This window comes from Cupressus sempervirens, chromosome 8 (assembly GCF_028749045.1).
Source record: "Cupressus sempervirens isolate cs-2001-9-10 chromosome 8, ASM2874904v1, whole genome shotgun sequence".
NCBI classification, from domain to species: domain Eukaryota; kingdom Viridiplantae; phylum Streptophyta; class Pinopsida; order Cupressales; family Cupressaceae; genus Cupressus; species Cupressus sempervirens.
In genome coordinates, this window is record NC_143125.1 from 811,482,236 (window position 1) to 811,508,900 (window position 26,665).

Here is a 26,665-nt window from a genome sequence, read left to right on the forward strand (position 1 = left end):
CACTACATTCCAATTAATGGTTTCCGTGCAAAACTTGCCTTTGTGTCTCTATTTTAGATAATTTCATACGGCTCTAGGTCTTTTCAAGCAAATGACCCCGAAATACATCTTTTGTAATTGATCTCTAATTAATCAATGGTTGATAAAACTAACATATTAATGATATGAAAGTGATGGTAGCCAAGTTGGTAATTACTACTGGTGACACTAACGTTATTAATAATAGATAGTACACTAGTCAATAGTCAGTACAGTTGGCAACCATAAAGCCTTAAAAGGTCATTAGCCCAATACACTTACAAATTTGCTTTTAGATTAAACAATTTTTCAGTTTTCCTATAAAGATTAGCCAAGACCATTATTATTTGTTTTCCTACAAAACAAGTAATTCACCTTTGACATTACAATCTCATTTTTGGCAAGGAAAAAAATAGCCATCATTTATTTATCTATCAATAAGAAATTTTTTTAATTCACCACATTTAAAATGCTTTCTGTTAGGGCAAGGAAAAAAATGCTAACATATAATATTTTATTTCCCTACATGGAACAAAATAATCGCCCTCAATATTAAAATTTTCTCACCCACAAAATGTTGGATTCACTAGCATTTTAGGCATTTTTTTTTGGGAGAGGTTTCTTAAAGTTATCCCTGATAGAGTATAACTACATCTTCATCGAGGGTTTAAAAGAAATAAAAATCTCACCTAAAACCTTAAGGAAATTTACATTGCCTTAAGAAAAAAGGAGCAACAACATGCAAGATGTCAAGGGAGTCAAAAGTGTTTTTCCTAGAATTTGTCACGATAAAGATGATATTGTTGCATCTTGGAAGCACATTTTATGCGATCAATGTATCCTAAATTATTGGGGTACTCATAATCCAAACCACCTAAAATGTATAATTCTTTTTCTCACATTTTGATATCATAAACTCATAGAGTGTGATACCATTCAATAAATTTTTTTATTTAAGTAAAAAAATTATATTTGATTTTTTTTAGTATAATAGCAAAACAAGGGTGTTGACACCATACAAAGATAAGTCAAATAGGTTACTTACAACTAGTCAAGAATAGATCATTAATGACAAAGACCAATACAAACCACTTACAACACGCTAGAAGAATAGTACTAACTTACATAAAGAGTGGGTAGAAATTTCACCCACAACTTGGGGAGTAGTTTGGGAAGAAGAGAAAGAAAGACCATTCTTCCACTGACAAACACCTAGCGCCCAAGAAGTATTATCATTAGGAGCAACTTCAAAAGGGGAAGTAAGTAGAGAAAATATGAGATCTTCACTGAAGGGGCAATACAATATCACGTTCATTCATATTGTGGGGTTTACAATGGGCAAAAAAGGGGGCAATATACTGCCTAAATAGGGGGAGGAGGAATTTTTTAAGGTGAAGGGTGGGGTTTTTATAGGAAAATAGGTGTGGGGGTATTAGGTGGATATTGGAGGGGGTGATAAAAAGGGAGTATTATTATTATTAGGAGCACCATCACAAGGGGAAGTAAGTAAAGGAAATATGAGGTCTTCATTGAAGGGACAATACAATATCATCTGCATTCATATTACGAGGTTTAAAATGGGCAAAAAGTGAGTAATTTATTGCCTAAATAGGGAGAATGAAGGATTTTTTGGGGTGAAGGGTGGGGGGTTTCATAGGAAAATGGGTGTGGGGGGTATTAGGTGGGTATTGGAGAGGGTTGATGAAAAAGGAATTTGAGGCAATATTTTATCAAAATAGGCAAATTATTTAGTATACCACAAATGTGTGTGTTATGTTTTAGGTTCACTAAGTGAACCCCCCATGGGGGAAACCCATTGGTGAGATTGTTAATGCAAGGAACAAAGTGTTGCCTGAGAAACACATCATCAACCAAAAGGTGTAGCAGAATAGGAGCAATAGTTGGAGAAGAATCTAGGTATCTATAGGAGGCCGCACCAACAACAAGAGGTGTAGGATCTACAAGGCTTGAGGACATACTAGTAATAAAAGGAAAAATATCATCCCAGGTGGGAGGAACTGTAACGCCCCGCTCGGGAACCCAAGAGAAATAAACCTAACATGTTACAATGTTTACTGAACTATTTTTTTTTTTGAAGTTTAAACAACATCAAGATAACATTAATGCGGAAGCAATAAGAACATACATATCAAATACACATTTGCAATTACAGATACAGTTTCAATTCCTCAAGGATTCCTTTACGTTGAGTCACATTTAATAATTTTTAAATTAATTAGTTTAAGTTCCAAGTACAATGTCTCAAGATCATAAAGAAATAACAGATACCTAATCGCATAAGTAAATGCATAAGTATAAACAATACAATGAAAGTACATCCAATCAATAACATCCACTGCACATGTCACAGGGTATGTGAGAAAAGATACAATACATCAGAATACATGATAACATATATACATCATCTGAAAAGAAGTCTCTGAGATAAGAAATAAGAATGATCAAGGTACATCTCCTGCAATGAACATCCAACAGCTAGCAATGTGAAGGGAAACCCAAATGGTAAGAAGGCACTACCTCCCAACCACGTGGTTACCTAGTCAGGTTTCCACTCCCACCGTGCAGGGAAGATAATGAACGATCCACAAACGGCTATCAAACATAAAACATTCCTAGGCATGGAATACCTACTAGCCAAAACTATCTCAAAGGTAACACATACTACTCAAGAAGATAAAATAATCCAAAAGTAAGAACACTCAATCCAATACTGACACCACATAACCAAACATCATACACAAACCAAGTATAAACCAAATACCAAGATCATAAGATAAAGTCAACGAAAGATAATCATCTCAAGTCAAAAGCCACATGTCAAAAGTACAACATCCATGAATCACCAATCATCCTCAATGAAAGTAATAACCACAATAAACACATCCAACAATAAGTACACCACCAGAGGTACACAAATCTACAGAGGAGACTCAGGCTACATACTAGGGAGTGTCATCACATGGCTGCTTGAGTTAACTTGGACTGATCTCTTAATAGACCCCGGACCCTCAAGCGTTGAGTTACCCTGGACTGGTTACTATGAACCCCAGACTCTCAACATCACACATATGGAAACTAGAAAGCCCTCTCCAGAAGATGAGGCACTCATCTCATTCCCATCCTTAGTCTATACAAGCACTAAAGGCATGGGTAGATCAAATATCTCTAACTTATCTTTTTAGTGTGTTTTCCCCCCATAGATTTTACTTACTAGATTATCACTTATTACATAACTTGCATTAGGTTACCCTGGTATTGACCACTTTGGGTCCCGGACCCCTATGCAAGCCACTCCCAAGTCATGTACCTAGACAACCTCTCCTAATCACATAAATCCACAGTTGTGTCCCATACCACAACACTCATAAAGAACAAACTTGGTTCCTTAACAGGCAACCCGAAAATAAGATGGCAACCCCAAATACACATAATTGCTCCACAAAGATAAACCTCATAAACATAATCTCCAAAATAAATCACAAAACACATCATGACATCCAGCCACATAAATGGTATAAAAGAAATCTGACAAAGCCTCTGGTGTACATCCTAGACTAGTCAAACTAGGTCAACCCCAAAATCCACAAGTAAAGACAATACATAGAAAACAATACAATTTCATAGTTTGGTTTGATTTGATAATACACAATAAAGTCAAACATAAAGTTCAGTTTTGTGTTCAATGTACGTTTCAAGTGTAGGAGATTTTCGGTTTATTCCACCCAATAATTCATTCATTTATTCGACTTAAATATGTAAAATTACCATCATAAGAAAAATCATTTCCTAGTAGAATAATCTAGAAATAATCGTTTTATTCCATTTTGGTTATAAAAAGAAAATAACAGTTCATTGATTTTAAATAAAATAACCATAATTTTAATAAAATCAATATTATTAAATATGATAAATTAATAACTTCATTAATTAATTCTTATCGTTAATAGATCCTAATTAAATCAAATTTAATTAGATTAAATGAATAATTAATAAAATTATTTAAATTTTATTTAATTATAAAACATTTATAAAAATTAAAAGTAAAATTATTAATAAATAATTATAAAATTGAATAACACAAAATGTTATTAATTTATAATATAATTTATTACCATTTAAATTAAATAAATTTTAAAATGTATTAAAATTTATAAAAAATGAAAAATACAAATCAAATGACGTGTTTAAAGGCCCGCCGGCTTGGTACCTGCGACAGCAGGGTACCCTGCTGCGCGCAGCAGCAGTACAACTGCTGCCTGCAGCAACAGCGGTACTGGCTGCCGCGGCCGTAATGTCGGTAGCAGGTACGGGGGTAGGGGTGGGTAAAATCCGCCCCCCCCGTATTTAATAATAAATTTCTTTATTGTTATATATTTTTTTTAAAAATGTACTTTTAAAAATTAATATGAATTATGTATTATTATATGTGAAATTTAAGAATTCTTTTATAAATTTATAATTTTTATTTTATTTACAATTTATGGAATACATTTCAATAATTCTATAATTATATATATAATATTTACATTATTACCCCGACAAGAAAACTAAGTCTGACCTATCAAATTTCAAATATCTAATTTTAAATCTTTCTTTTCCTTTAAACCCTACGTGATTTAATTAATTTCCTCTATGATTCTTCTGTATAATAAATGAGAAACTAATTTTAACCAATCAAATCTTGAAACAATCGACATGATAAACATAATTTCAATCACCCAACAATCACGAAGCAAACAGATATTTCCAATTAAAATTGCATTCACAGGATTTCAAAACCCTACTTCGTACTGATGCTAAAACTCTAATAGCTGGACAAAGATTTCTACTGCAAAAATATCCTTCAAGCTACGAAAAATTCCTTCTTTTCCAAACCTTTCTAGTTGCTCTCCAAAAAACTTGTGTGTGCCTTGAAAACCTGTGTCTGAAAAACTCTCTCCCCAAAATGAACCCTCAAATCCCTCTAATATAAAATCTAATTACCCTTTAGGGTTTCTATCACCACCAGTCTAAAATTATAATAATTTTATTTAATTAATTCATTCATGCACAATTAATTTCCTTTTTAAATTAAAATATTCTTTTATTAAGCCTTCATGCACTTTAAGTGAATTATTAAATTGCTTTATTTAATCTTTCCACTTTACTTTAATAAATTTACAACTTTAATCTCATGCAAACTTTAATATCTTAATCAAGTTCACATATTTTATCTTTTAAATTAATTTCTTTTATTTTCAACTCTTGCATAAATCATGCGAACTATAATCCTTATAATAATTAAATATCTTTTCACTTTAAATTTCATTTTTTTAGAAACTTAATTGATAAGATATTTATTAACTTAAATAACAATAATATTTAGCATTTATTTAAAAATGCACTCTAAATATATTATTGTTAAATTAAATAAATATAATCACGTTCTAAATTTAAACTTTATTTAACTTTTTAATATATTTAGAACGTTTAATTTGATAAATATTTATTAACTTAAATAACAATAATATTTAGCATTTATTTAAAAATGAACTCTAAATATATTATTATTAAATTAAATAAATATTATCATGTTCTAAATTTAATCTTAAAACTTTTATCTTCAATTTAATTCTTTATATTTAATTAATTTCTCAATTAATTAAATATAATTAAATATTCATAATATCATAATAATTCTCCATTAAATTAAATTATTATTTTAATCTATTAATTAGACTTAATTAATAGAAATACCTCAAAGACTCACAAAACAATATACGCATAAAATACTCACGGGTTTAAAAAGGGTAGATAGTCTGTTACGAGTCCTCCTTGCAGGACAAGTATTATAGGCTTATGGCTAGGATTGGACCTGATCATTATCTTCCCATTCTCACCATTTGAGTATTTGTAATAGGGCACGCTCATCCTTGCAATTCAGGGAAATCGATGCCCGGTACCTGCATCCTGCATAAAAGACGAGCATGTACATGTATATAATATATCTAAACTAAACAGACAATGGCGGGGAGTGGTTCATCGTGTAGATCCCGACTAGCAGGTGACTACGACTCCCTCCCTTAACCACATCAAACACTTCAGACAGAAAGATAAAATAAACACGCGCACCATACACATGCAAGTATGGGGTAAGTATTGTAAAAATCACAAGTCTAACATCAAATGCGTACATATAATAATGCATCTCTATCAATACAACATAATCATCATTAAAGACATCATGTTAACATTTTTATGAAAGAAACCACATTTACTAACTAGGATCATCAAAATATCATTAACAACACATGAATGAAATCAATTAAGCAATAATAACCGATACATTTGTAATTCAAGACATGAAATAATATCATAATATTATAAATCCAGTATCTCTAAAACTAATCAATGCATAAAATCAGCTTAAGGAATTTGACAATGATAACAAAAATGCGAACTAGGGGCAGGCACTACAGGAACTATCATCAACCTATAAAGAGTCATTAGAAGAAGAGTCAAAAGCCAAGGTAGTTAGATTGTGACCATTAGTGTCCTTCTACCAAGCAACGATGCATTCATGATGTGAGAGAGAATAATCCATGACCTGATGACCAAAGAAACACCAACAACATTGAAAGGGGAGATCTTCATACTCAAACGACTAAGTCTATGGCCAATCCCCATCCATGAGAAACACATCCCCAAGAAGAGGTATGGAGATGTCAATATGGATCAAAGTGGGTGCAAAAGTAAAAAGACCCATGGAGAAAGTGGTATCATCAACCTTCAAGTAGTAGTTGATAAAGCTATCAATAGTCCCAAAAGAAGAATTCTCCTAAAAAATGAATGGGGAGATTAGGACGATGAACCGACACTATATACACATTGAGTGATGTAATATGAGGGTTGAAAGAGACTATCCAAGGTTTGGACTAGAGAGTGAACAACCCAAGCCTACCACTTGCTCAACACCAATTTATGGTCAACAAAGAAAAGAAAAAAACAAAAGTAATAAAGAATTCATTGACATTAGGGAAAAGCTCAATGTTACTAGCAATTGAAGACTTCTAAGAACCCATTATTGATACACTGATTCTATACACCAACCCACACACTTGGTAAAAAAACATATTGTCCATTTTACCAAAACTACAATCCACATTATCCAGTGACCACTACATCATGACCACAACGATCAGTATATTTAAAAATAATTAATTTAAAAAGAATCAATACTTACCATAACTACAATCCACATTATCCAGTGACCACTACATCATGACCACAACAATCAGTATATTTAAAAATAATTAATTTAAAAAGAATCAATACTTTGATTTTTTTGGAAGGTGATGATATTCAGGACGTGTGGGGTAGGAGTGCTTATGGCCTTCGGAACCGATAAACTAGACCCTAAAAAAAACTCCAAAATCAGCTATCATCTACCATCATGATGAACACTTTACAAAAAATACAAAGAGAGAGGAAACAACGTAACCTTGTATTTGCATTGTTTCCTGCATTATTTGTTAACGAATCTTGGTAAAGTATATAAGTTGCTTACCCTCTAAGAGCCTTGACACTCCAGTAATGGGAAGCTGCCAAGCTCTGTATTCGTCAATTTTCTACTATTGTTAAATTGAAAAACAATCAGATTTAAAAAGTATATTTTACAGATTTGAAAATGTTTTCCAGTGCCATTTTATATAGAGTTTAGCGGCTTAAAAACATATAATTTGGAGGTAGGCGGGAAGAATAATATAAAGAATGTATCAGATCTACAAAAGTGAAATAATTGGCTCCACCAAGTAAAAGAAATCTCAGAATGTCGACTACATGCAAAAAAAAAAGGAAAGGAAAAGAACCGACATGAATTTCTAGATCAAAAGTAATCATGAGAATATGAATATATTCAAAATATAATTATTTCTTCTTTTTGTGTGGGACAGAGATGATTATCAGGTGGTTCACCTGTAAATTGTAAATCAAGTCATTTATTTGTAAAATGGATCTCAAACCTTGATCAAACCAGAAGTTCCTTTCAATCTAATGGACTGTAAAAATCTCATGTACATTATTGTTCTGAAATCAATGATCTTTACATCTTTGAATTTAGAATGCCATGACAATCAAAAGTGTGCCATATCTGATTATCTGATCTCGGTGAAGAAATGATGTTTTTAACAGTTTGGAAGTACTGAGCATTTAAATGACAACCTGTGTTGGTTTTTGCTGAGATTAATACCTATCAAGCTATATATGTCCTTTTGGAAAACTATTTATTAGTTGGGAGTGCTAATGGCTGAGAATATATAAAAGTTTGAGTAACCCAGTTGTATTGTAGGTTCTTACCTATATTTATCATTCTTCTTTTACACAACTTGGTCTGTAGGACCTGAGATTTGTTTGTGTGACGATGGGACATGAAATGCCAATCCCTCCAGTAGCCAGTGCCATGGACGGGAAATTGTATGTGTGTGCCTTAGAAGGAGATGCTGGAAACCTGAAAAATCTGCACTACAAAGATCATGAGATTGTGAAGGACATTACACCTCATGGAAATACTGTGCTCCACATTGCAGCCAAGAGAGGGCATGCTAATTTTGTAAAGGAGCTTCTTCGATTGGAGCCAGGGCTTCTGAAGATGACCAATTGTAAGGGGGATACTGCATTGCACGAGGCTGCTAGAAGGGGTTATGCTGATGTTGTGAAGGAATTGTTGAATGATAACAAAACAGAAGAAGAACTCTTGGCTGACAAGGATTTGGAGAGATTTCAGACAACAGAGATTGAAGATCTTACCAACTTTCAAAATGCTGAGAAAAATACTGCACTACATGAAGCTGCCAAAGGTGGTCATGGAAATGTGGTAAGTGTTTTGTTGAAAAGCAATGAGGATGCAACCAGTGTTGTGAACCAGAATGGGGAGTCACCTCTGTACAAGGCTTGTGAGGAGGGACATCTGAAGGTGGTTATGCAACTTCTAAAGAGTGCAACTTCTTTAACTCTAGAACGTAGTCTTGACAACAAAACAATTCTTCATGCAGCTTTACTTGAAGGCCACAAAGGTAAGTCACACGGTATTCCCCAAATCTGTATCATCTACAATTCGACAATGTTATAAGAACAGTAAATGGGCATTCCCTAAATCTGTATCACTACCATATTTTGAACTTAGAAACATGAGGTGTCCCTGTGCCTATGGGTGAGATCAGCCGCCCATAAGATGTCTCACTTTTGGGTGAGATCAGCCGCCCATAAGATGTCTCACTTCTTAATTCTAGTAGAGATTTGAATCTGAGACCATAAGGAACTACCCATAACCTCAAGCCAACTCATATGCCATGCCTATGTAAAATTCATTACTGCACTATAAGAACCCTTGCATTTTACAACTTTCTTTTCACCATTGTTAGATCTCTAGATTTTTTTCCTCATTCATTTGTATCCTTTGTGGATGTTGTGTTTTTCTCTTTTGATCTATTTATATCTGTATGTAAGTCCATAAGATATTGTACAGTCTATACACAACAAACTTATGGCAAGCAACGTCGAGTACAATCTTAAATAAATTAAAGCAAGACCATGTCAGGCACTGTCTACGATGCAACTTATATGCACCCCTTTTCAATGAAAATATCAGTTCTTCCACTATTTAACACTTAATACAGCTGCATGTAAGTTGCCCTGTATCCATTGACCCTACACACCTATCTATAAGACGAGAGCAATGTTTTTATATAACACTATAAAACTTGCATACTCTACATTTTCAAACATTTTCAAACATTTCCAATTATCCAGCATTCCCCTATTAGATTCAAAGTAGGCCTCTGTACAGTAAATACCCTTTTGCAAGAGGAAAAACAGATTGACAAGAAGGATTGTATAACTGAGTTCAGAATACTAATCATTACACAGTCTCATCTTATGCATATACCAGAATTTACCAATTGACAAGAAGGTTTGTAAAACCAATGTGAACTTATGAAGACGGAGTCCAGAATACTAATCGTTAGATTCATTACACATAATCTCATCTTGTGCATATACCATAAGAAGAATTCATGATAGGCAGGGTATTCCTCATTGTTAACCTAGAACAATATCATGCCTCACCAGGCTTATCCTCCGTTCATTTGTTTTAAATATAATAGTTTTCTTGGGCAATGGTTACAGATTACTACTTTTACATTATGTTCAATAAAATCTGGGGCCGCATACTGTTGTTGATGATAGCTTTGAGATTATGCTCAACATAGCCCTTATAGCTAAATGATGTAGCACCTGTAGGTAAGTCTTCTAGCCCTACTTAAAGTATTGTTGATGCTGATAAAGTTTTGAATTATGAATGATTCATACGATTTAACACTTGTTGAAGGTTTTTGTGAAATGGGTAGTCAGCTGAGTGAGTTTAATCTTGGAGAAATTCTATTGTTAAGCATGTTTGTGTTGGAGTAGTATTAGAATGAATGGCCTCTTGAGAAGACTAAATACTTCACCTCTGCAAGTATCACCTAGATATAATGAATATTAAGTGTACTAATCATTCTCATAAGAATTAAATTGTTGAAATTAAAAATACAATTAAATCTTAATAGCAATATCATCATCTTAAGATTTCCCTCCTTATTTTATCACTAACTATATATTCTTTTATCTTTGGGATCTATAAGAATCTCTTTGCCCCTTATACCAATATTACAGACTGGCAAATTTATAAGATTCGTATATTTTAGCGACGTTACACAGACCGTGCATTCTGAGAGTCTCTTAATATAAAATTCCAATTCTTTCTGCTTTCTTTTTGACAGTACTTCCATTCCTTGCAGATGTGGCAGCTTATTTGCTACAAGAGCTACCAAAATTGGCTAAATCATCAGACAAATTCGGCAGCACTCCATTTCACTTAGCAATATCTATGGAAGACGAGCATCTAGAAATGGTCCAAGAGCTGCTGAAAGTGGATTCTTCTGCCTGTTATAAATTCAATGTGAAGGGAATGGCTCCTATTCATATTGCAGCAGAAAAAGGGCATGCTTCAATACTTCAGGAGATACTGAACTGCAGGCCAGACTGTATTGAACTGAGTGACCAAAAGCATAAACGAAACATTCTGCACTTGGCAGTGGGAAGTGAACAACCCAAAGTAGTCAGATATTTGCTGAAAAAAAAGAGGATGGAGATGTCTGAACTGATTAATGAGCCAGATAATAAAGGGAACACACCATTGCATTTAGCCACCATAAAAGACTCATTAGAGGTTTGTTTGTTTTTTTTTCTGCTGATCTGCTACCATAGATGTCCAGATGAATCTTTGTTCTTGGTGTTTGAAACTAAATGCAATGAAGAGTGATAAATTCTACTGATCTCAATTAAACATCTTCAAGATATATGGGAAGAAGCTATGTAATTGTCTTTAGACAAAATGCTTATACCTTTAAGTCATTGAAACATCTTCTAGAAATCCGAGAGGAAGCAAAAAAATTCTTGATTCTTCTATTAAAAGTTTTTAAGACATCTCAGTCAATCTAGAAGAGTAATATGAGATGTTAAAATCTAATACTATAAGTCAAGAAAATGTTTTTACTGTTTATAAATAGAGCAAAGAAATGTATGATATAAATGGTTAAGTAATTAAAGACAAACGTTAAAGAAATATATAATATGAACTTTTCTATTAGAATGATCATAACATATTGTACATCTCTTGGATTTTGACACTTTATATATATTTCATGTCAGCATTGTTAGAAAACTTTCTCTATTGTTTTTGGACTAATTAGAAGACATGCTGTGATATTGCTAATTAGAAGAAATGTTGTGATATTGCTATCAGTTAGCACTCATTGGACCTAGGTGATGTTCAAAGAGGTGAAATGCTGGGACTTTTTGGGAGGTCACCCATCCCAGTACTACTCTAGCTTGGGCGCACTTAACTATGTAGTTTCCTCCATGGTTAAACTCACTCTGCTTGCAACCCCATTTGCAAAACCTTCACCAAGTGTTGTGCCTTATGAACCATTCATTGGAAAGCCGCTTAAGCTCATCAATTGATAACTAGAAGATATTTTTCCATAGCAAGTCAAATTGTGATATTGCTATCAAGATTCAACTGTGTAGTTTTTGAGTCAAACTTATTGACCCATGTTTCATGAGTAGTGGTTCACATGAACTCATTTATCATGAGAATGAACGGAACACTTAACAAAGTAGTACTCAGATGGGTGACCTCCCGGGAAGTCACAGTGCTTCACCTCTTTGAACATCACTTCCAATGAGTGATAAGGGCTCCATTCATTCTCATTAGAGATGGGTTCGTGTGAACTACAACTCATGAAACATAGATCAATAAATAGAATCAAAAATTACACAATTGAATTCTGATAGCAATATTACAATTTGACCTACTGTAAGAAAAATATCTCTTATTTATCAATAGAAGACATTTTGCAAACCACCTTGAAAAGAAAATGACAAATGGAAAAATGCAAATAATTCTGATGCTAGAGGAAGCACCCATTTGGTTCTCCTTACTCAATAACCAACATTTAAACATGCCAGATTAGTGAATACTGCTTTTCGGAATTCTATTGCATCTTGCATTGAAAACTTTTAGGCTGAGTCATAATATGGACTCTTAAAAATGTGAAAATACCTTTAAAAGCATATAAAAATGCATGTTTCAGAGTGTAAATACAATTATGGGAAACTATCTATCATTCAGTAAGCATTGATGTTGATGTATTATTTTGTTTCTGATTGCAGATCGTAACCTTGCTGCTATCCCCATCTCCACCCATGGCAGCATTGAATCTCAATCTCAAGGCAGTCAATAAAGCAGGTCACACTGCGTTGGACATAACGCAGATCAAAGGAGGCCATTCATTTGCACAACTCTCCGTCTGGAAAACACTGAGAGATGCCGGTTGCACACATGGTGAACACTTGGATGAAGATCTGAAGGAGAATAAAACATTCCCCACCACCCAAGATAATAAACTCGCTTCTAAATCTAATTCTGCAGACAAATCTCTTCAAAAAATGGCAGAAACTCTTTCTGTTGTAGCAGCCCTCATTGCCACAGTCACATTTGCAGCAGCATTCACAGTGCCTGGTGGACTTCATCAGGGTCCTGATGGCAAGGAGGAGGAGGGAACAGCAGTGATGATAAACCGTATAGTTTTTAAGGTATGTGTTGAGATGATTTGAAACACCCCTTAGGGGTCAAATTTTGTTTTTTTAATTGTTCCACAAGGATGCAACCCCCACCTCCCTCACCAAAAAGGAAAACTCATTCATTTGGGGAGGGCACCATTTGCTCGTAACAAAGACTTATTTTCTATTAGTTTAAATAGTTTGAATACTTTGAAGCACTTTGGTTCGTATTATATTTTTGATAGAGGTAAAAAATGGGTTTCTCTTCTTTGTTATAATTGTGCTTGTTGTGGTTAATACACTACTTCTGGGTCAGGCCAGCATCCTCTTGTTACTTTTCTTATCAAAAACATTCCCTCATAACATTATTAATGCTGCCACTTCCATCAGATTGTTTGCTAATTGGCACATGTTATTACATACTGATTGTAGTCTTTAATTGGAAAAACTAGTTTTTCATTTATGAAATACATATAAAAATTCTATTCATGCTTTTGGGTAAGATTGTGTGTGAATTAATCAACATTAATGTTTTGGATTATACTCAATGAACCATAATCAGGATGAGATGAACTCAGACACAATCTTTACCCAGAAGCATGAATATAATAACCTGGTTTGTAGAAATCTGTTACAGTTAGCATATAAAAATGTTATATCATAGATTTTGTCTTAAATATTTCAACTCAAGTCAATTTATATAACAGTATCACCTCCATCACTACTATTCTGCCATCCTCTGACTGCCCCTGACCATCCTCACATACCATTTTGGAAATGTTTCCTACACTTAGGAAAATGTCCCCCACAATACTACATTATCACCTCCATTACTACTATGCCACCATCCTCCCACTGTTCCCTGACCATCCTCAAAGTTCCGTTTCGAAAATGTTTCCTACACTTAGAAAAATGTTCCCCACAATACTACATTATCACCTCCATTACTACTATGCCGCCATCCTCCCACTGTCCCCTGGCCATCCTCAAAGTTCCATTTCGGAAATGTTTCCTACACTTAAGGAAATATCCCCCACAATACTACCTCTTTTATAACCTCTGCCAGGTTGCTTGTTATGTGTCACGTACTATCATATACTAATGTACTATAATATACTAACTGCAATCTTTAATTGTGAAAACTAGTTTGTCTTTCATGAGACATTCATTAAGATGCTATATTGTAAATTTTGTCTTAAAGATTTCAATTTATATAATAGTGTTGTCCGCATCACCACTATGCCGCCATCCTCCCACCGTGCCCTAACTGTTTGCAAACCCTTGGTCCCTTGAAACCCCATCCCTGCACCCTGTCAGAAAACTCCTTAGAATTATTTTCATTTTGATTCTGAATGTCTTCTGTGTAGTAGTGTTTTTTTTCTAATGTTATTAATTTTGTTATTCTTGCACTTTATTGCATGCTGATGATGGATCACAGAATATAATCGGAAACATTATGTTAAAAAATTACTATACAATCAAATCCAGAAACTTATGTTAAAAAATTACTATACAATCAAATCCAGAAACTTATGCTGAATGTGTTTTGCATCAACCATTACTTGTTTACAAGATTGACCAGTTTGATAAGCTGATATCAAGCATCCGTTTAATTGATCTGATGTTTGATTTGATGTATCAGGTATTTGTTATATCAGACACAGTGGCCATGTGCAGCTCCATGATAGTGGCCTTGATATTGGTGTGGGCAGTACCAGGGGTTCCTGGGCTTTTAGCAGGGGCAGTGGGGTGGGGTCTGAGAATACTTTGGGTGGCCTTGGGAGGGATGGTGGTCACCTTTGTGACTGCAATATATCTGGTGGTTGCCCCAAAGTGCCTCTGGTTGGCAGTGTTGGTGTGCATATTGGGAAGTAGCACACCCTTCATAGTGAGCCCTCTAGTCATTGACTCTGCCAAACGCAATGTCCATAAGGCAGGCTTCCACTACCAACCGGATCTGTAACAATGCTATTTCATATTGCTCTTTTTCTTTGAAGTTAAAAGTAAACAGCGCTAATTCATGCTGCTCTCTTTTTGTTTGAAGTTAATCTATCATGAAAACAATATTAGGCTCGTGCTCTCTATTTTGTGCTGCTTCTTTGTAAGTTCGTTGGTTTTCCTGTTTTTTTTTTCCCTCTTGCTCAATATTACAATTTTTTTTCATTTGATACCCAATTTGTGATTTGCTTGTAATAAATGGTATGATTTAGTTGAAGGTTGATATCATATTTTATATTAAGAACAAGAAGATTTCTACAATCTATATGACACTAATTCAATTATGCTTCTCGATTCAATTGTGTAATCACAAATAGAATCCATAAGCATAACTGAATATTTAAGGTTGAGATCATATTTTATTATACATTCTTCACTCACTTGTTCCTTTGACCTTTAGGAAGATATGTTGTTATATAATGGATCAAAATGGGTCATAGGGTATCCCATGACCCATTTGGACTCATTGGAACACATGTATGTCCCTAGTGAGACCCGCAGGAACATATATCATCATATAGTTTATTAACTTAGGTTATTGATATATATAATATATAATAATAATATATATGATATATAATTAGGGTATCCCATGACCCATTCAGACTCATTGGAAGACATGTATGTCCCTAGGGGGACCCCTAGGAACATACATCATCATATAGTTTATTAACTTAGGTTAGTAATATATATAATATATATTAAAAATATATATGATATATAATTATATAATAAGTAATAACTATATATAAATAATTATATAATAAATAATAATAATTATATAATACTATATAATAAATTTTAGTAAATATATATAATAATTGGTCCCCCCTTTGAGTTTGGTAAATAAAAATCAATATTTATCTTAAAAATTAGTCCCTACTCCCTTTACATTTGGATTTGGCACCATAATTTGGGAACATAAATTGGATACCCATTCTCAAATTAGATACATGTTCTCAAGTCAGATACCCGTTCTCAAATCGAATATCCGTTCTCAAATTGGATACCCAATCAGGCAAGGTATTACATTTTTGCTTTGGTACCAGGATGGGTGGGAAAAAAGTCAAAGCACATTTTGAAATGCTTTTAGGCATTTCAAAATTGCATGTTTTTCACATCGCCACTTTTGGCACACCATGATCCTGCACATACCCTCTTTCTATATCTCCTTTGCCCCTATATTTGTGTTGGCATAAAGTTTGCCTTCCTAAGGTTGGTATGTTTTCTTGGATTTCTCTCCACCAAAGGGCTCTAATAGGTGAACGACTAAAGAAGTTCAGGTTATTGGGGCCCAAAAGATGCCCCTTATGTGATTCAGAGGAGGAATCTACTAATCACCTTTTTCTTCATTGCCCTTTCTCAAGTTCTTGTTGGTTTTGGCTATGTTTGCAATTAGGATTTTAGATGACATCTCCAAGTTCAATTAAGAGCATGCTAACATCTTGGCCTTTGTTAAAATCTAACAAAATTGTTAAAATCTTGTGGGTTTCTAAACTATGGAAGGATAGAAATAGATGATTTTTCCAAGAAAAAGAAGATGTCAGTTGATCAATTAAAACTAAAGATAGAAACCTCTATCACTGAATTGATAAATAATAGATTGCTTAATTCAAAATCTAAACATGCAAAAATGTCATATAGGGGTAAAAAGATGAGAGGGAAATGGGCTGGCTTAAAAGTTCCTCCTTTTTTGGGTCAAGGAAACAACTTGAGTAAAATCAAAAGATTAGAATGCATATGACAAGCTCCAGAGGTTGGATGGTTCAAGCTAAACTTTGATGGAGCTTCAATGGGAAACCTAGGTCATGCAAGCATAGCTTGTACCATTCACAATGGCCAAGGGAAGGAAGTAGCTAGCATCTCCAGGTATATAGGTGAAGTTACTAATAATTGGACAGAGATCTCTACTCTTAAGGAGAGTCTTAGGTTATGCATATCATTGAATATCAGAATAATGGAAGTAGAGGGGGACTATGCCATCGTTATAAATGCCCTAAGAAAAGGATCCACTTGAAACTGGAAATTAGATACAAAACTAGCATTAGCTTTAAACTTGGTATATATTTTGATAAAATTATTTTTAATCATATTTATAGGGAGGAAACTAAGTGGGTGGATGAGTTGGCCAACATAGGGATTAATGCCTCCCTATCTCCTCAAGATTAATAACTATCCCAGCTACCTAAGGTAAAGCTTTGTATGACTCGAAAGTGAGGGCAAGAGAATGATTTTTAACTCAATGTGAAAGTGATTTTTAGTAGCATTATTTTTCCTTTGATGTGTCATAATACCCTCTATAGTTATAAATCTTAGTGAAGTAAGAAAAATGATGTTGGAGATTAGGCCTTTTTTACTCCTTTTATGAAATATGTCATATTAGTATGAGCAAAAGTACATTGTCATCATTTCGAGGAAAGATAAGAGATTTATTTCTAATAATGAGATCAGTCATTTTCTTTATTCCTATAAAAAATTTAAGATTTGTAGTAGTAAGGAACACAAAGGATCCTTTGTGAGAAGAGAAAATAGAGATGTATACCATTCTACGTCTTATGGGTAAGAAGCAATAAACAAAGGTAAAAGAATTCATTACTAAGGAAAGATTGAAGGGTATACTTTGTTTTCCCTAGTCTTTGGTAATGAATGTTGTAGTTAGGTATTTTGGGGAAGAGTATCTAGAAAGTACTAACAAGATGAGGGTGGAATCTTACATTACATCAATGTTTCTTGCATTAACAATGTTCTTTGAAAGGGGTAAAGAGGTGGCAAAAAATCTCTACAGTAACATGTTCCATAAAAAAGTATCTAGTTAACTTGGACATGGTTCTACAGAACATTGACCCAAGCTTGACAACCCCAAGAGTAATGAATTATGATAAGGTGGAAGTGAATTGAAAGTTGGTTCCCTAAGTACTCAATTCTGACAATTGATGATTGGGAGGCTTTTAGGGACAAAAATTGAAATGAGAATGAGGAGTTTGAATTAGTTGTTGGCTTTATTTCATGTCAAAAGACTAGAAGACCCCAATTGGTTTGTTAGATATCTCAAGGAGGAAAGAGTAGAAGGTTTCAATGGCATCCCTAATTATGCTAATGTCATCATTGTTAGTCTCAGAATGGTTTTGACACTTGAGTACCAACACACTTAACCACTTTCTACATTGGAGCCGAGTACACCATGTATGCCGAGCCACAACATGAGTTGAGTTAGGAAAGCCTTTAGGTGCCGAGCAGCCTTTAGGTGCCAAGTGAAGATCAGGTGCCGAGTGAAGATCAAGTGCCGAATTGCTTTAGGTGTCGAGCATGATACAAGTGAGGAGTGATATTTGAGTGCCAAGTCATAGACGATGCCGAGCAATATAGAAATACAACAGGAGCCGAGTAAGCCAGTTTAATATAAGTGCAAAGCATCAGGAATCAGTAAGTGCCGAGCAACACAGAATGCACATATGAGTTTTTAACTTTACAAATGTAGATGTAAACCGTTTTCATGGCCGACATATGACGAATCTTGAAGGATTAAAAGATAAGATCGAATCTTTTGTTTTTCCTATGCAATCTACATACAACCAATAAGAAAAATGGAGAAGGCATGCAACCAATAGTAAATGTGCAAGGAATGAGCGGGAAACAAAGATTCAATATGGATCATAGATCCATACCTAACCCTAAGTCTTCGAATGTCTTTATAAGGAAGACTAAATCTCATTGTATATGTTAATGGATGAGGGTGTGTAAGGAAAACTATTTTCAGACTGAAGAGTATCAGATCACAGAGGATCAAGATCAGAGAAAGCTGATCAAGTGCCTATATTCAGCAATCAAAGGATTGTAAGCTATCAAGTTTATTATACCCAATACTCTCTAGCAATTGTATTAGAAAGGAAACCCTATGGTGATAGGTTAGCTTAACAACTATTGTGTAGATCCTTCAAATAGGTGATCAAATCTTTTAATAGGGTAACACTTCATGTAAAGTGTTTGAAATCCTTTAATTAGGTCACTATTGATACAGTGTAAAGCCTTTAACAGGGGAGGCCTTTAACATGGCAAACCATCAGAAGTGGTTAAACATTATTACTACAGTGATCCCCACCTCAGTTTTACCTTCTTATTTCTAGAGGGTTTTTGGGTTACCAAAATCTCAAGTGTTATGTGGTGATGCTTATGTGTTTCTCGTAATTGTTTGATATGTTTATATGCATGCAATCTACTTTCAGTTAAGAAAAAATTTTAATGGTCAAAGTACAGTACTTCTGATTCACCCCCCCCCCCCCCCCCCCCCCCCACTCTCAGAAGCATTGTTCCTATTTGAATATTCCAACAATTGGTATCAGAGCTATTAAGGTTCTCACAAGGAGAAGTCTAACAGCTTGGAGAAAAAGATCTAAATATGGAAGTTTTCAAATTTGGGAATATTATTAACAATCAAGTGATTGATGTGCAACTGGCCCTACACAAAGTAGAGGAAGCCAGGGAGGAATTAAGAAAATCCTTGAAAAGAAGGAAGGACATAGCCATAGCTGAAAATGATATAAACTACAAAGAGATTGATACCACAAAACTATTTGCCAATGGAGATACTAAAGAATTTGATGCAACAATAGCAGAACTGATGGAAAAAAACAAAGTTCAAGCACATGAAATAAGATCTCTCAAGATGGAACATGAATCACAGGCCATGATGTTATGTGAAATCACTAAACAAAAGAAAAGAGCAGTTGAAGATAGAGTCATGATGGAAGATGACAAAAGAAATCTTGCAAACAGACTTGAAGAAAAATGTACTGAATTATCAAGGATCTCAAACATGCAAATGGATACACTTGCCCAAATGATGAATCTTCATCATGAACTCAATATGAAAGATATTGAGATCTCTACTTTGAAGATGCAGAATGAACAACTGCAGAATGAATTAAACAGAGAAAAAGAGGTAGCAAAGAATCTCAACAAGTCAAGTGAAGCCATTAAGTACTTTGAACAGTTGATGAAATTTCCAAGATTAGCCCATGATACATTAGGACTTGGATACAACAACACTGAAATTGGAGAATCATCAAAGAGTGTTGAGCAAAAAAGTGACAAAGGTAAGGATTCTAAACCTACTTGTCATTACTGTAATAAAAAGGGGCATACTGCTAATGTTTATAGGAGTAGAAGAATCAATCAGCCAAACACACCAAAAAACAAGAGTTATTGTCACAAGTGCAACATGCAAGGACATATGACACAAGATTGCAGATCCAGAGTTACAAGGACACAAAGATTTGATGGACATTGTCATAATTGTAAGAAGTATGGACATAGAGCATTTGAATGCAGATCAAAGCCTATGTGGACATCAAATCAACTAGCAAAAACAAAAGGGAATGAAAGTCAGTACCATTGGGATTACAACACTAGGTATAGCTGTCATTATTGTTAGGAATATGGACATATACCCTAGAATTACATAAGAACACATTTCAGAGGGAATTATAGCAGGTGGCTTAGCCAAACCACATGTTTCAATTGCTTGAAAATTGGTCACATCAGCAGAAACTGTCCTACAAGGTCAAAAGCACCAAAGATTGAAGTAAACAAGGGCAAAGAAAAGATTGATGTGGAACACATCAGAACAGACATGAAGAAGACATGGCAGAGAAAGAATGAATCAAGTACATCCAATGAAAGGGTCACTTCACCCACAAGGTCAAGTGATCATTTCTCATCCAATTAATCACAAGATAAGTCTATGGGGCTGATACATATAAGGAAGTATCATACATCAGCCCTAAACCATGAAGAAGCAATGCAAAGTATAAATATGCATGAAACAAGATGCCAAGACAAAATTTTAAATGATGATGCCAAGTTGTCTTTGGATGCCGAGTAAAATTCTAGTAGATGCTGAGTTCCTAACAGCGACTGAGTTGATGACTAATGCTCCTATGGAAGCCGAGTAAAATGGAAATGTAGTCCAAGACGAGTGATGGTAAAATCCTTCATAAGCCGAGTTTGCAATTGAACAATTAATGCGATGGAAATAGGGTATATTATTGTGATTTCAATCATTTTTCCTCATCGCGATCAAGAAGCAAAGAAGATAAAGAGAGCAAAGTGACTTCATAGCAGAGAATCTAGCATTCCAAGCAGATTGCAACCTCTTACAATGCATTTTCATCGATCTTGAGGTATTTTCATTTGTGCCAAGCTACGCAGTTTCATATTTTTGTGTAAAGGAAACCCTAGTTTGAATAAATGGCTTCGAGTTCTAAGAAAACCCAAGAAAAAGAATCGTTTGAAGTCCAGCTAGTATCTAATGAGGTTAGGTAGCCTAATTTTCACCCTATTCCTGAAGTTGCATACAAGAACAACCTAGCCAGAGCCCTTTCTCGCATACCCCCAAATGTTGTTATGGTTCAAGACGTAAGAAGATGCTATAATTGCAAGATAGGAGCCTTAGGAGACATGGAAATAAGAGAAGCCTTTGCGAAGCTGTGTGTCGATGGAGTATTGAAAGATGAATACAAAATTGTTGAAAGGAAGGGTTTAACACAAGTTTTGAGTATTCCCACCATGTTCAAGACAAAGTGGATTAGACTTGTATTGAGCAAAATTCATGATGGTAGTCTGTGGTTAGAAGATGTCCCTGTCAAGATCACAAAAAGAATAATTCATAGGTTAACTAGATATCCTACCCTAGATCGGTTCAAAACTTTGAGAAGTGAATCCAAGGAGGTCATTGAAAAAAACACAAGTGCTCAGTGGAACAAAAGAGGAATGACAATTCACACTGTTTAGGATCCTCTAGTTGAGTTTGCTGTTAGAGTTATTGCCCACAAATTCTATCAATCCAGTAGACTCAACAGTGTGCCATGTATTGCAGTAGATGTAGGTTACAAATTGGTGAAAAAGTATCATACTTATGATCTTGTTGAACTGCAACTACAATAGATAAATGAAAACCTAACAGTTATAAGAAGGTTAGAGGGTGCCCAATGCAAATTTGGAGCAATTTTGGTTTGTATATTCTTTTATGTTCAGAATGAATTTCCTTCTTTTGGAAAAGTTACATGGAGGAATGATAGAACTATCATATCCCAAATTAATGAATATATAGAACAAATGGGAGACACTTTTGATACCCTGGTGACAAGTTATTTTGAGGATTTCAAGAAATCCATGAAGCAAAGGGTGAGAATACCAGTTTCCTTAGTGGAAAAACATATTAATGATATATGCTTCTTAGTTGATATTGACTTCACCTATATCCAAGCAGAAATTTCAAGGGTGAGATGGCTAAGGCCATTTGGTTATGAGATCAACATAGATGAAGCATCTGTAGCAATAACTGCATTATTGGCAGAAGAGATAAATAAGAGTGCCCCACACTTTGGCACTTATGATGTGGTAAGGTCAAAGATAAATATGGAATTCAAAACTGCCTCCACATTGAAAAAGAAAGATAAATTGATGAAGAAAATTAAGAAGAAATTTGGTGAAGGAATAGAGGCTAGAACTGAAGAAGAAGAAGATGATGACAATGATGATGATGAGGATGAACAAGAGCAAGGCCCAATGGAATTAACTCAAGGCCTAGGTGAAGACAAGGAGGAAGGTGCTAAGGAAGAAGAAGCCAAGGAAGCACCAACCCAAGCTGAGCCAAAGAAGAGAAAGGTAACAGATCAGCCTCTAGCTCAGCCCAAACCAAAGAAAACTACCATGCCATCACCTCAAAAGCCAACAACAAGAGCTGCAATGAGGGCCTCCACACAAAAAGGTAAAGAGGATGCTACAAAGAAGAAACCAATCAAGAAGATACAAGAAGAGCCAAGGAAAAGAAGAAAATATGTGGCTCAACCTGATACTGATGAAGAAGATCAATTTGAAAAGGTAAGCCATTTTTCAGTTGATACATTATGCAAAAAGATTGGAAGTGGAGACTTAAGCAACATAAATAAAGTTGATTTCAATAAGTTTACTAAAGAAGAACAAAATAGAATAGAAGAATCAGTTTATGGAATGATGGCATAGTTCAAGTACACTCCTCTTGAACTAGATGGACAATTGCTAGATGAACTGTCTAAAATTGTAGAAGACAGATGGCATTTTTGTTTGAGAATGGAGAAGGAGATGAGAGAATCAACCTTAGCAAGCATATTGCCTGATTTGACTAAGGAGCAAATAAAGAAAGCAGTCAAAAGGCACAATACTAGGTTTACACCTAAGTATAGGGCATTCTTCATTCTCCAAAGCAAAATGGAAGAAATTGTACAAAGAACAACAAAATCATGGAAGAACTTGTACAAAACGATTGAAGATTTTCTTGAAGAAGAATATAAGGAAGAAGCTACTGCTCCACCAGAAGAGAGAAGAAAAAGGAGAGAAGAGAAGACAGAAGTAGAGCAAGGTAGAGAAGATAAGAAGGAAGAAGAGAAGAAACACGAAGAAGAGAATAAACAAGAAGAAGAGAAGAAGGAAGAAGAAAAGAAAGAAACAGAGGAGGAGAGACAAAAGCAAGATGAAACAACAACATCTGAGAAAGAGTAGCAACAAGACCAGAGTGTGCTAGACACACAATTGCCACCTTCAAGCCCTCCTCATGTACCCATCACACCTGCATAAACTATAACTGTATAGGATGTTCCTGACACTTCTGCTCAAAACATCAATCCATTAACTGCAGAGGATCTCAAAAGAATCCTTGACCATTCCACACAAAAAGAAAGATTATGTACATATCCAGTATTGGTCAGTGTGGATGAATTGCAAAAACTAGTAGAAAACACTGTTAGAGATAAGGTGAATCCACAAGAACCACCTTCCATCATCTCTATAGCTACTAGTGGTCAACTTCAAATGCCAACAGTTGTTTCATCAGGCATAGTTGACACCACAGTTCAAAAGCCGAGTGCAACAGGAGAAAAAGCAACAAAACAAACAGGATAGACTATTACATCTGATCCTACATCACAAAAAAAGGTGCACTTCCTAAAATTACAATAATTGATCAAGGTAAACAATAGGAGGAGAAAATAGAGGAAACCCCTAAAGAGCAGGAGGCAATACAAACATTGATAAATTTGCCTACCTCGGGAACTCCTTCACAACAACCACTACAAATATTTGCACCAGGATCAAGTTCTACCAAAGTTGCAAGGGTACTTCACTATGGAGACCTTGAATTAGATGAGGAAATAGTCATACCAAGTTATGACTCAAAAACAATAAACATTGATCAAATCAATGAGGTACAAGAAGCCTTGCATAGAAGAAAGAGGCAAGAAATACTCAGGAAGAAGTATAAACAAAAGAAAACAATGCATGAGATTAAAGACATCTTTATGGATGCCTTCAGTTTGCAGTCACCAAATGAGTCAAAGCATATCATGGAGCAATTATCAGATGTTGTTGACCAGGTGACAAATGCAGACCAAGAGACAAATGCAAAACTTATGGAATGGTTTGAAAGAAAATTTCAATTAAAAGTTAATGAGAAAATATCTAGTGAAATTGCACTTTCACAAATTGAATTGGAAAAGGTCATAGACAAGGTGAAAAAGGTACTTGAGAATATATTCTCATTGTACAAAAAGTGGTGTGATTTTTTGTAGTTCACACAAGAGACAAGCCAAAAGATAATAAGCATGGAGATGAATTTGAATATTTCAAGCATGCAGCTACCAAAAGATCTAGCTCAAAGTGAGAAGCATTTTGCTCAAATGCTTCATACTCAGAAAGAAATAGTTGTATTAACAGCAGAAGAGGCCACCATCAAGGAAAAACTATTACAGCTCCAATCCTCCATTACACCACATTTGGAAGTCCTCCATAAAGAACAAGTCTATGTTGAAACTGTTCTCAAGAAAGACCCTAATCTTTCTACTTCAGAAGGACTTATTCACCTTGCTACAGAGACTGCCATCCAGCATAAATCATTGGAGATTGCTTTGCATAATTGGGATGCAACTCTCAGGATGATTATGGAGGTAAACAACACATTTTTGGTGAAATATGGTCTTAACCCTTAAAACCCTTTGACATAAGTGTCAAAAAGGGGGAGAAAAGATCAAAAGGGGGAGACAAGTTAACAAGGGGAGCATGATATACAGACAATCAACTCAGGGGGAGTTACAATAATTTTGAGGTATATATATTGTAAATTACAAAATTTTGATTAAGGTTTTAAAACCTCTATATATACACCGAGCAGATTAGTAAATGTACTCATAAGGTCAGTTAAGTGTTTTTGTCACTCATGTCAAAGGGGGAGATTGTTACTCTTAGAATGGTTTTGACACTTGAGTGCCAACACACTTAACCACTTTCTACATTGGAGCCGAGTACACCATGTATGCCGAGCCACAACATGAGATGAGTAAGGAAAGCCTTTAGGTGTCGAGTGAAGATCAGGTGTCGAGTGAAGATCAAGTGTCGATTGACTTTAGGTGCTAAGCATGATACAAGTGCCAAGTGATATTTGAGTGTCGAGTCATAGATGATGCCGAGCAATACATAAATACAATAGGAGCCGAGTAAGCTAGTTTAATATAAGTGTCGAGCATCAGGAATCAGTAAGTGCTGAGAAACACATAATGCACATATGAGTTTGTAACTTTACAAATGCAGATGTAAACCATTTTCATGGCCGACATATGACGAATCTCAAAGGATTAAAAGATAAGATCGAATCTTTTGTTTTTCCTATGCAATCTACATACATCCAATAAGAAAAATGGAGAAGGCATGCAACCAATAGTAAATGTGCAAGGAATGAGCGGGAAACAAAGATTCAATATGGATCGTAGATCCATACCTAACCCTAAGTCTTCGAATGTCTTTATAAGGAAGACTAAATCTCATTGTATATGTTAATGGACAAGGGTGTGTAAGGAAAACTATTTTCAGAGTGAAGAGTATCAGATCATAGAGGATCAAGATCAAAGAAAGCATATCAAGTGCCTGTATTCAGCAATCAAAGGATTGTAAGCTATCAGTTTTATTATACCTAATACTCTCTAGCAATTGTATTAGAAAGGAAACCCTATGGTGATAGGTTAGCTTAACAGCTATTGTATAGATCCTTCAAATAGGTGATTAAATCCTTTAATAGGGTAACACTTCATGTAAAGTGTTTGAAATCCTTTAATCAGGTCACTATTGATACAGTGTAAAGCCTTTAATAGGGCAAACCATTAGAAGTGGTTAAACATTATTACTGCAGTGATTTTGTGGGTATCATCCCCACCCCAGTTTTACCTTCTTATTTCTGGAGGGTTTCTGGGTTACCAAAATCTCAAGTGTTATGTGGTGATGCTTATGTGTTTCTCATAATTGTTTGATATGTTTATATGCATGCAATCTACTTTCAGTTAAGAAAAAATTTCAATGGTCAAAGTACAATACTTCTGATTTGCCCCCCTCACCCCCTCCCCCTCAGAAGCATTATTCCTATTTGAATATTCTAGCAATCATTTTGGACTTGAAAGATGAGCTAGAT

General features: G+C 34.9%; 1 protein-coding gene across 1 annotated transcript; it reads left to right on the plus strand.

Annotated features, from left to right (window-relative positions):
• Nucleotides 1-7,953: 7,953 nt before the first annotated feature.
• LOC149544888 (uncharacterized) lies at nucleotides 7,954-15,261 on the plus strand. Its single transcript, XM_089795440.1, has 4 exons — nucleotides 7,954-9,089; nucleotides 10,854-11,284; nucleotides 12,790-13,212; nucleotides 14,822-15,261. Exons 1-4 carry the CDS (start codon nucleotides 8,438-8,440, stop codon nucleotides 15,140-15,142), a joined length of 1,827 nt encoding a protein of 608 aa, XP_089651566.1. The 5' UTR covers nucleotides 7,954-8,437; the 3' UTR covers nucleotides 15,143-15,261.
• Nucleotides 15,262-26,665: the final 11,404 nt, after the last annotated feature.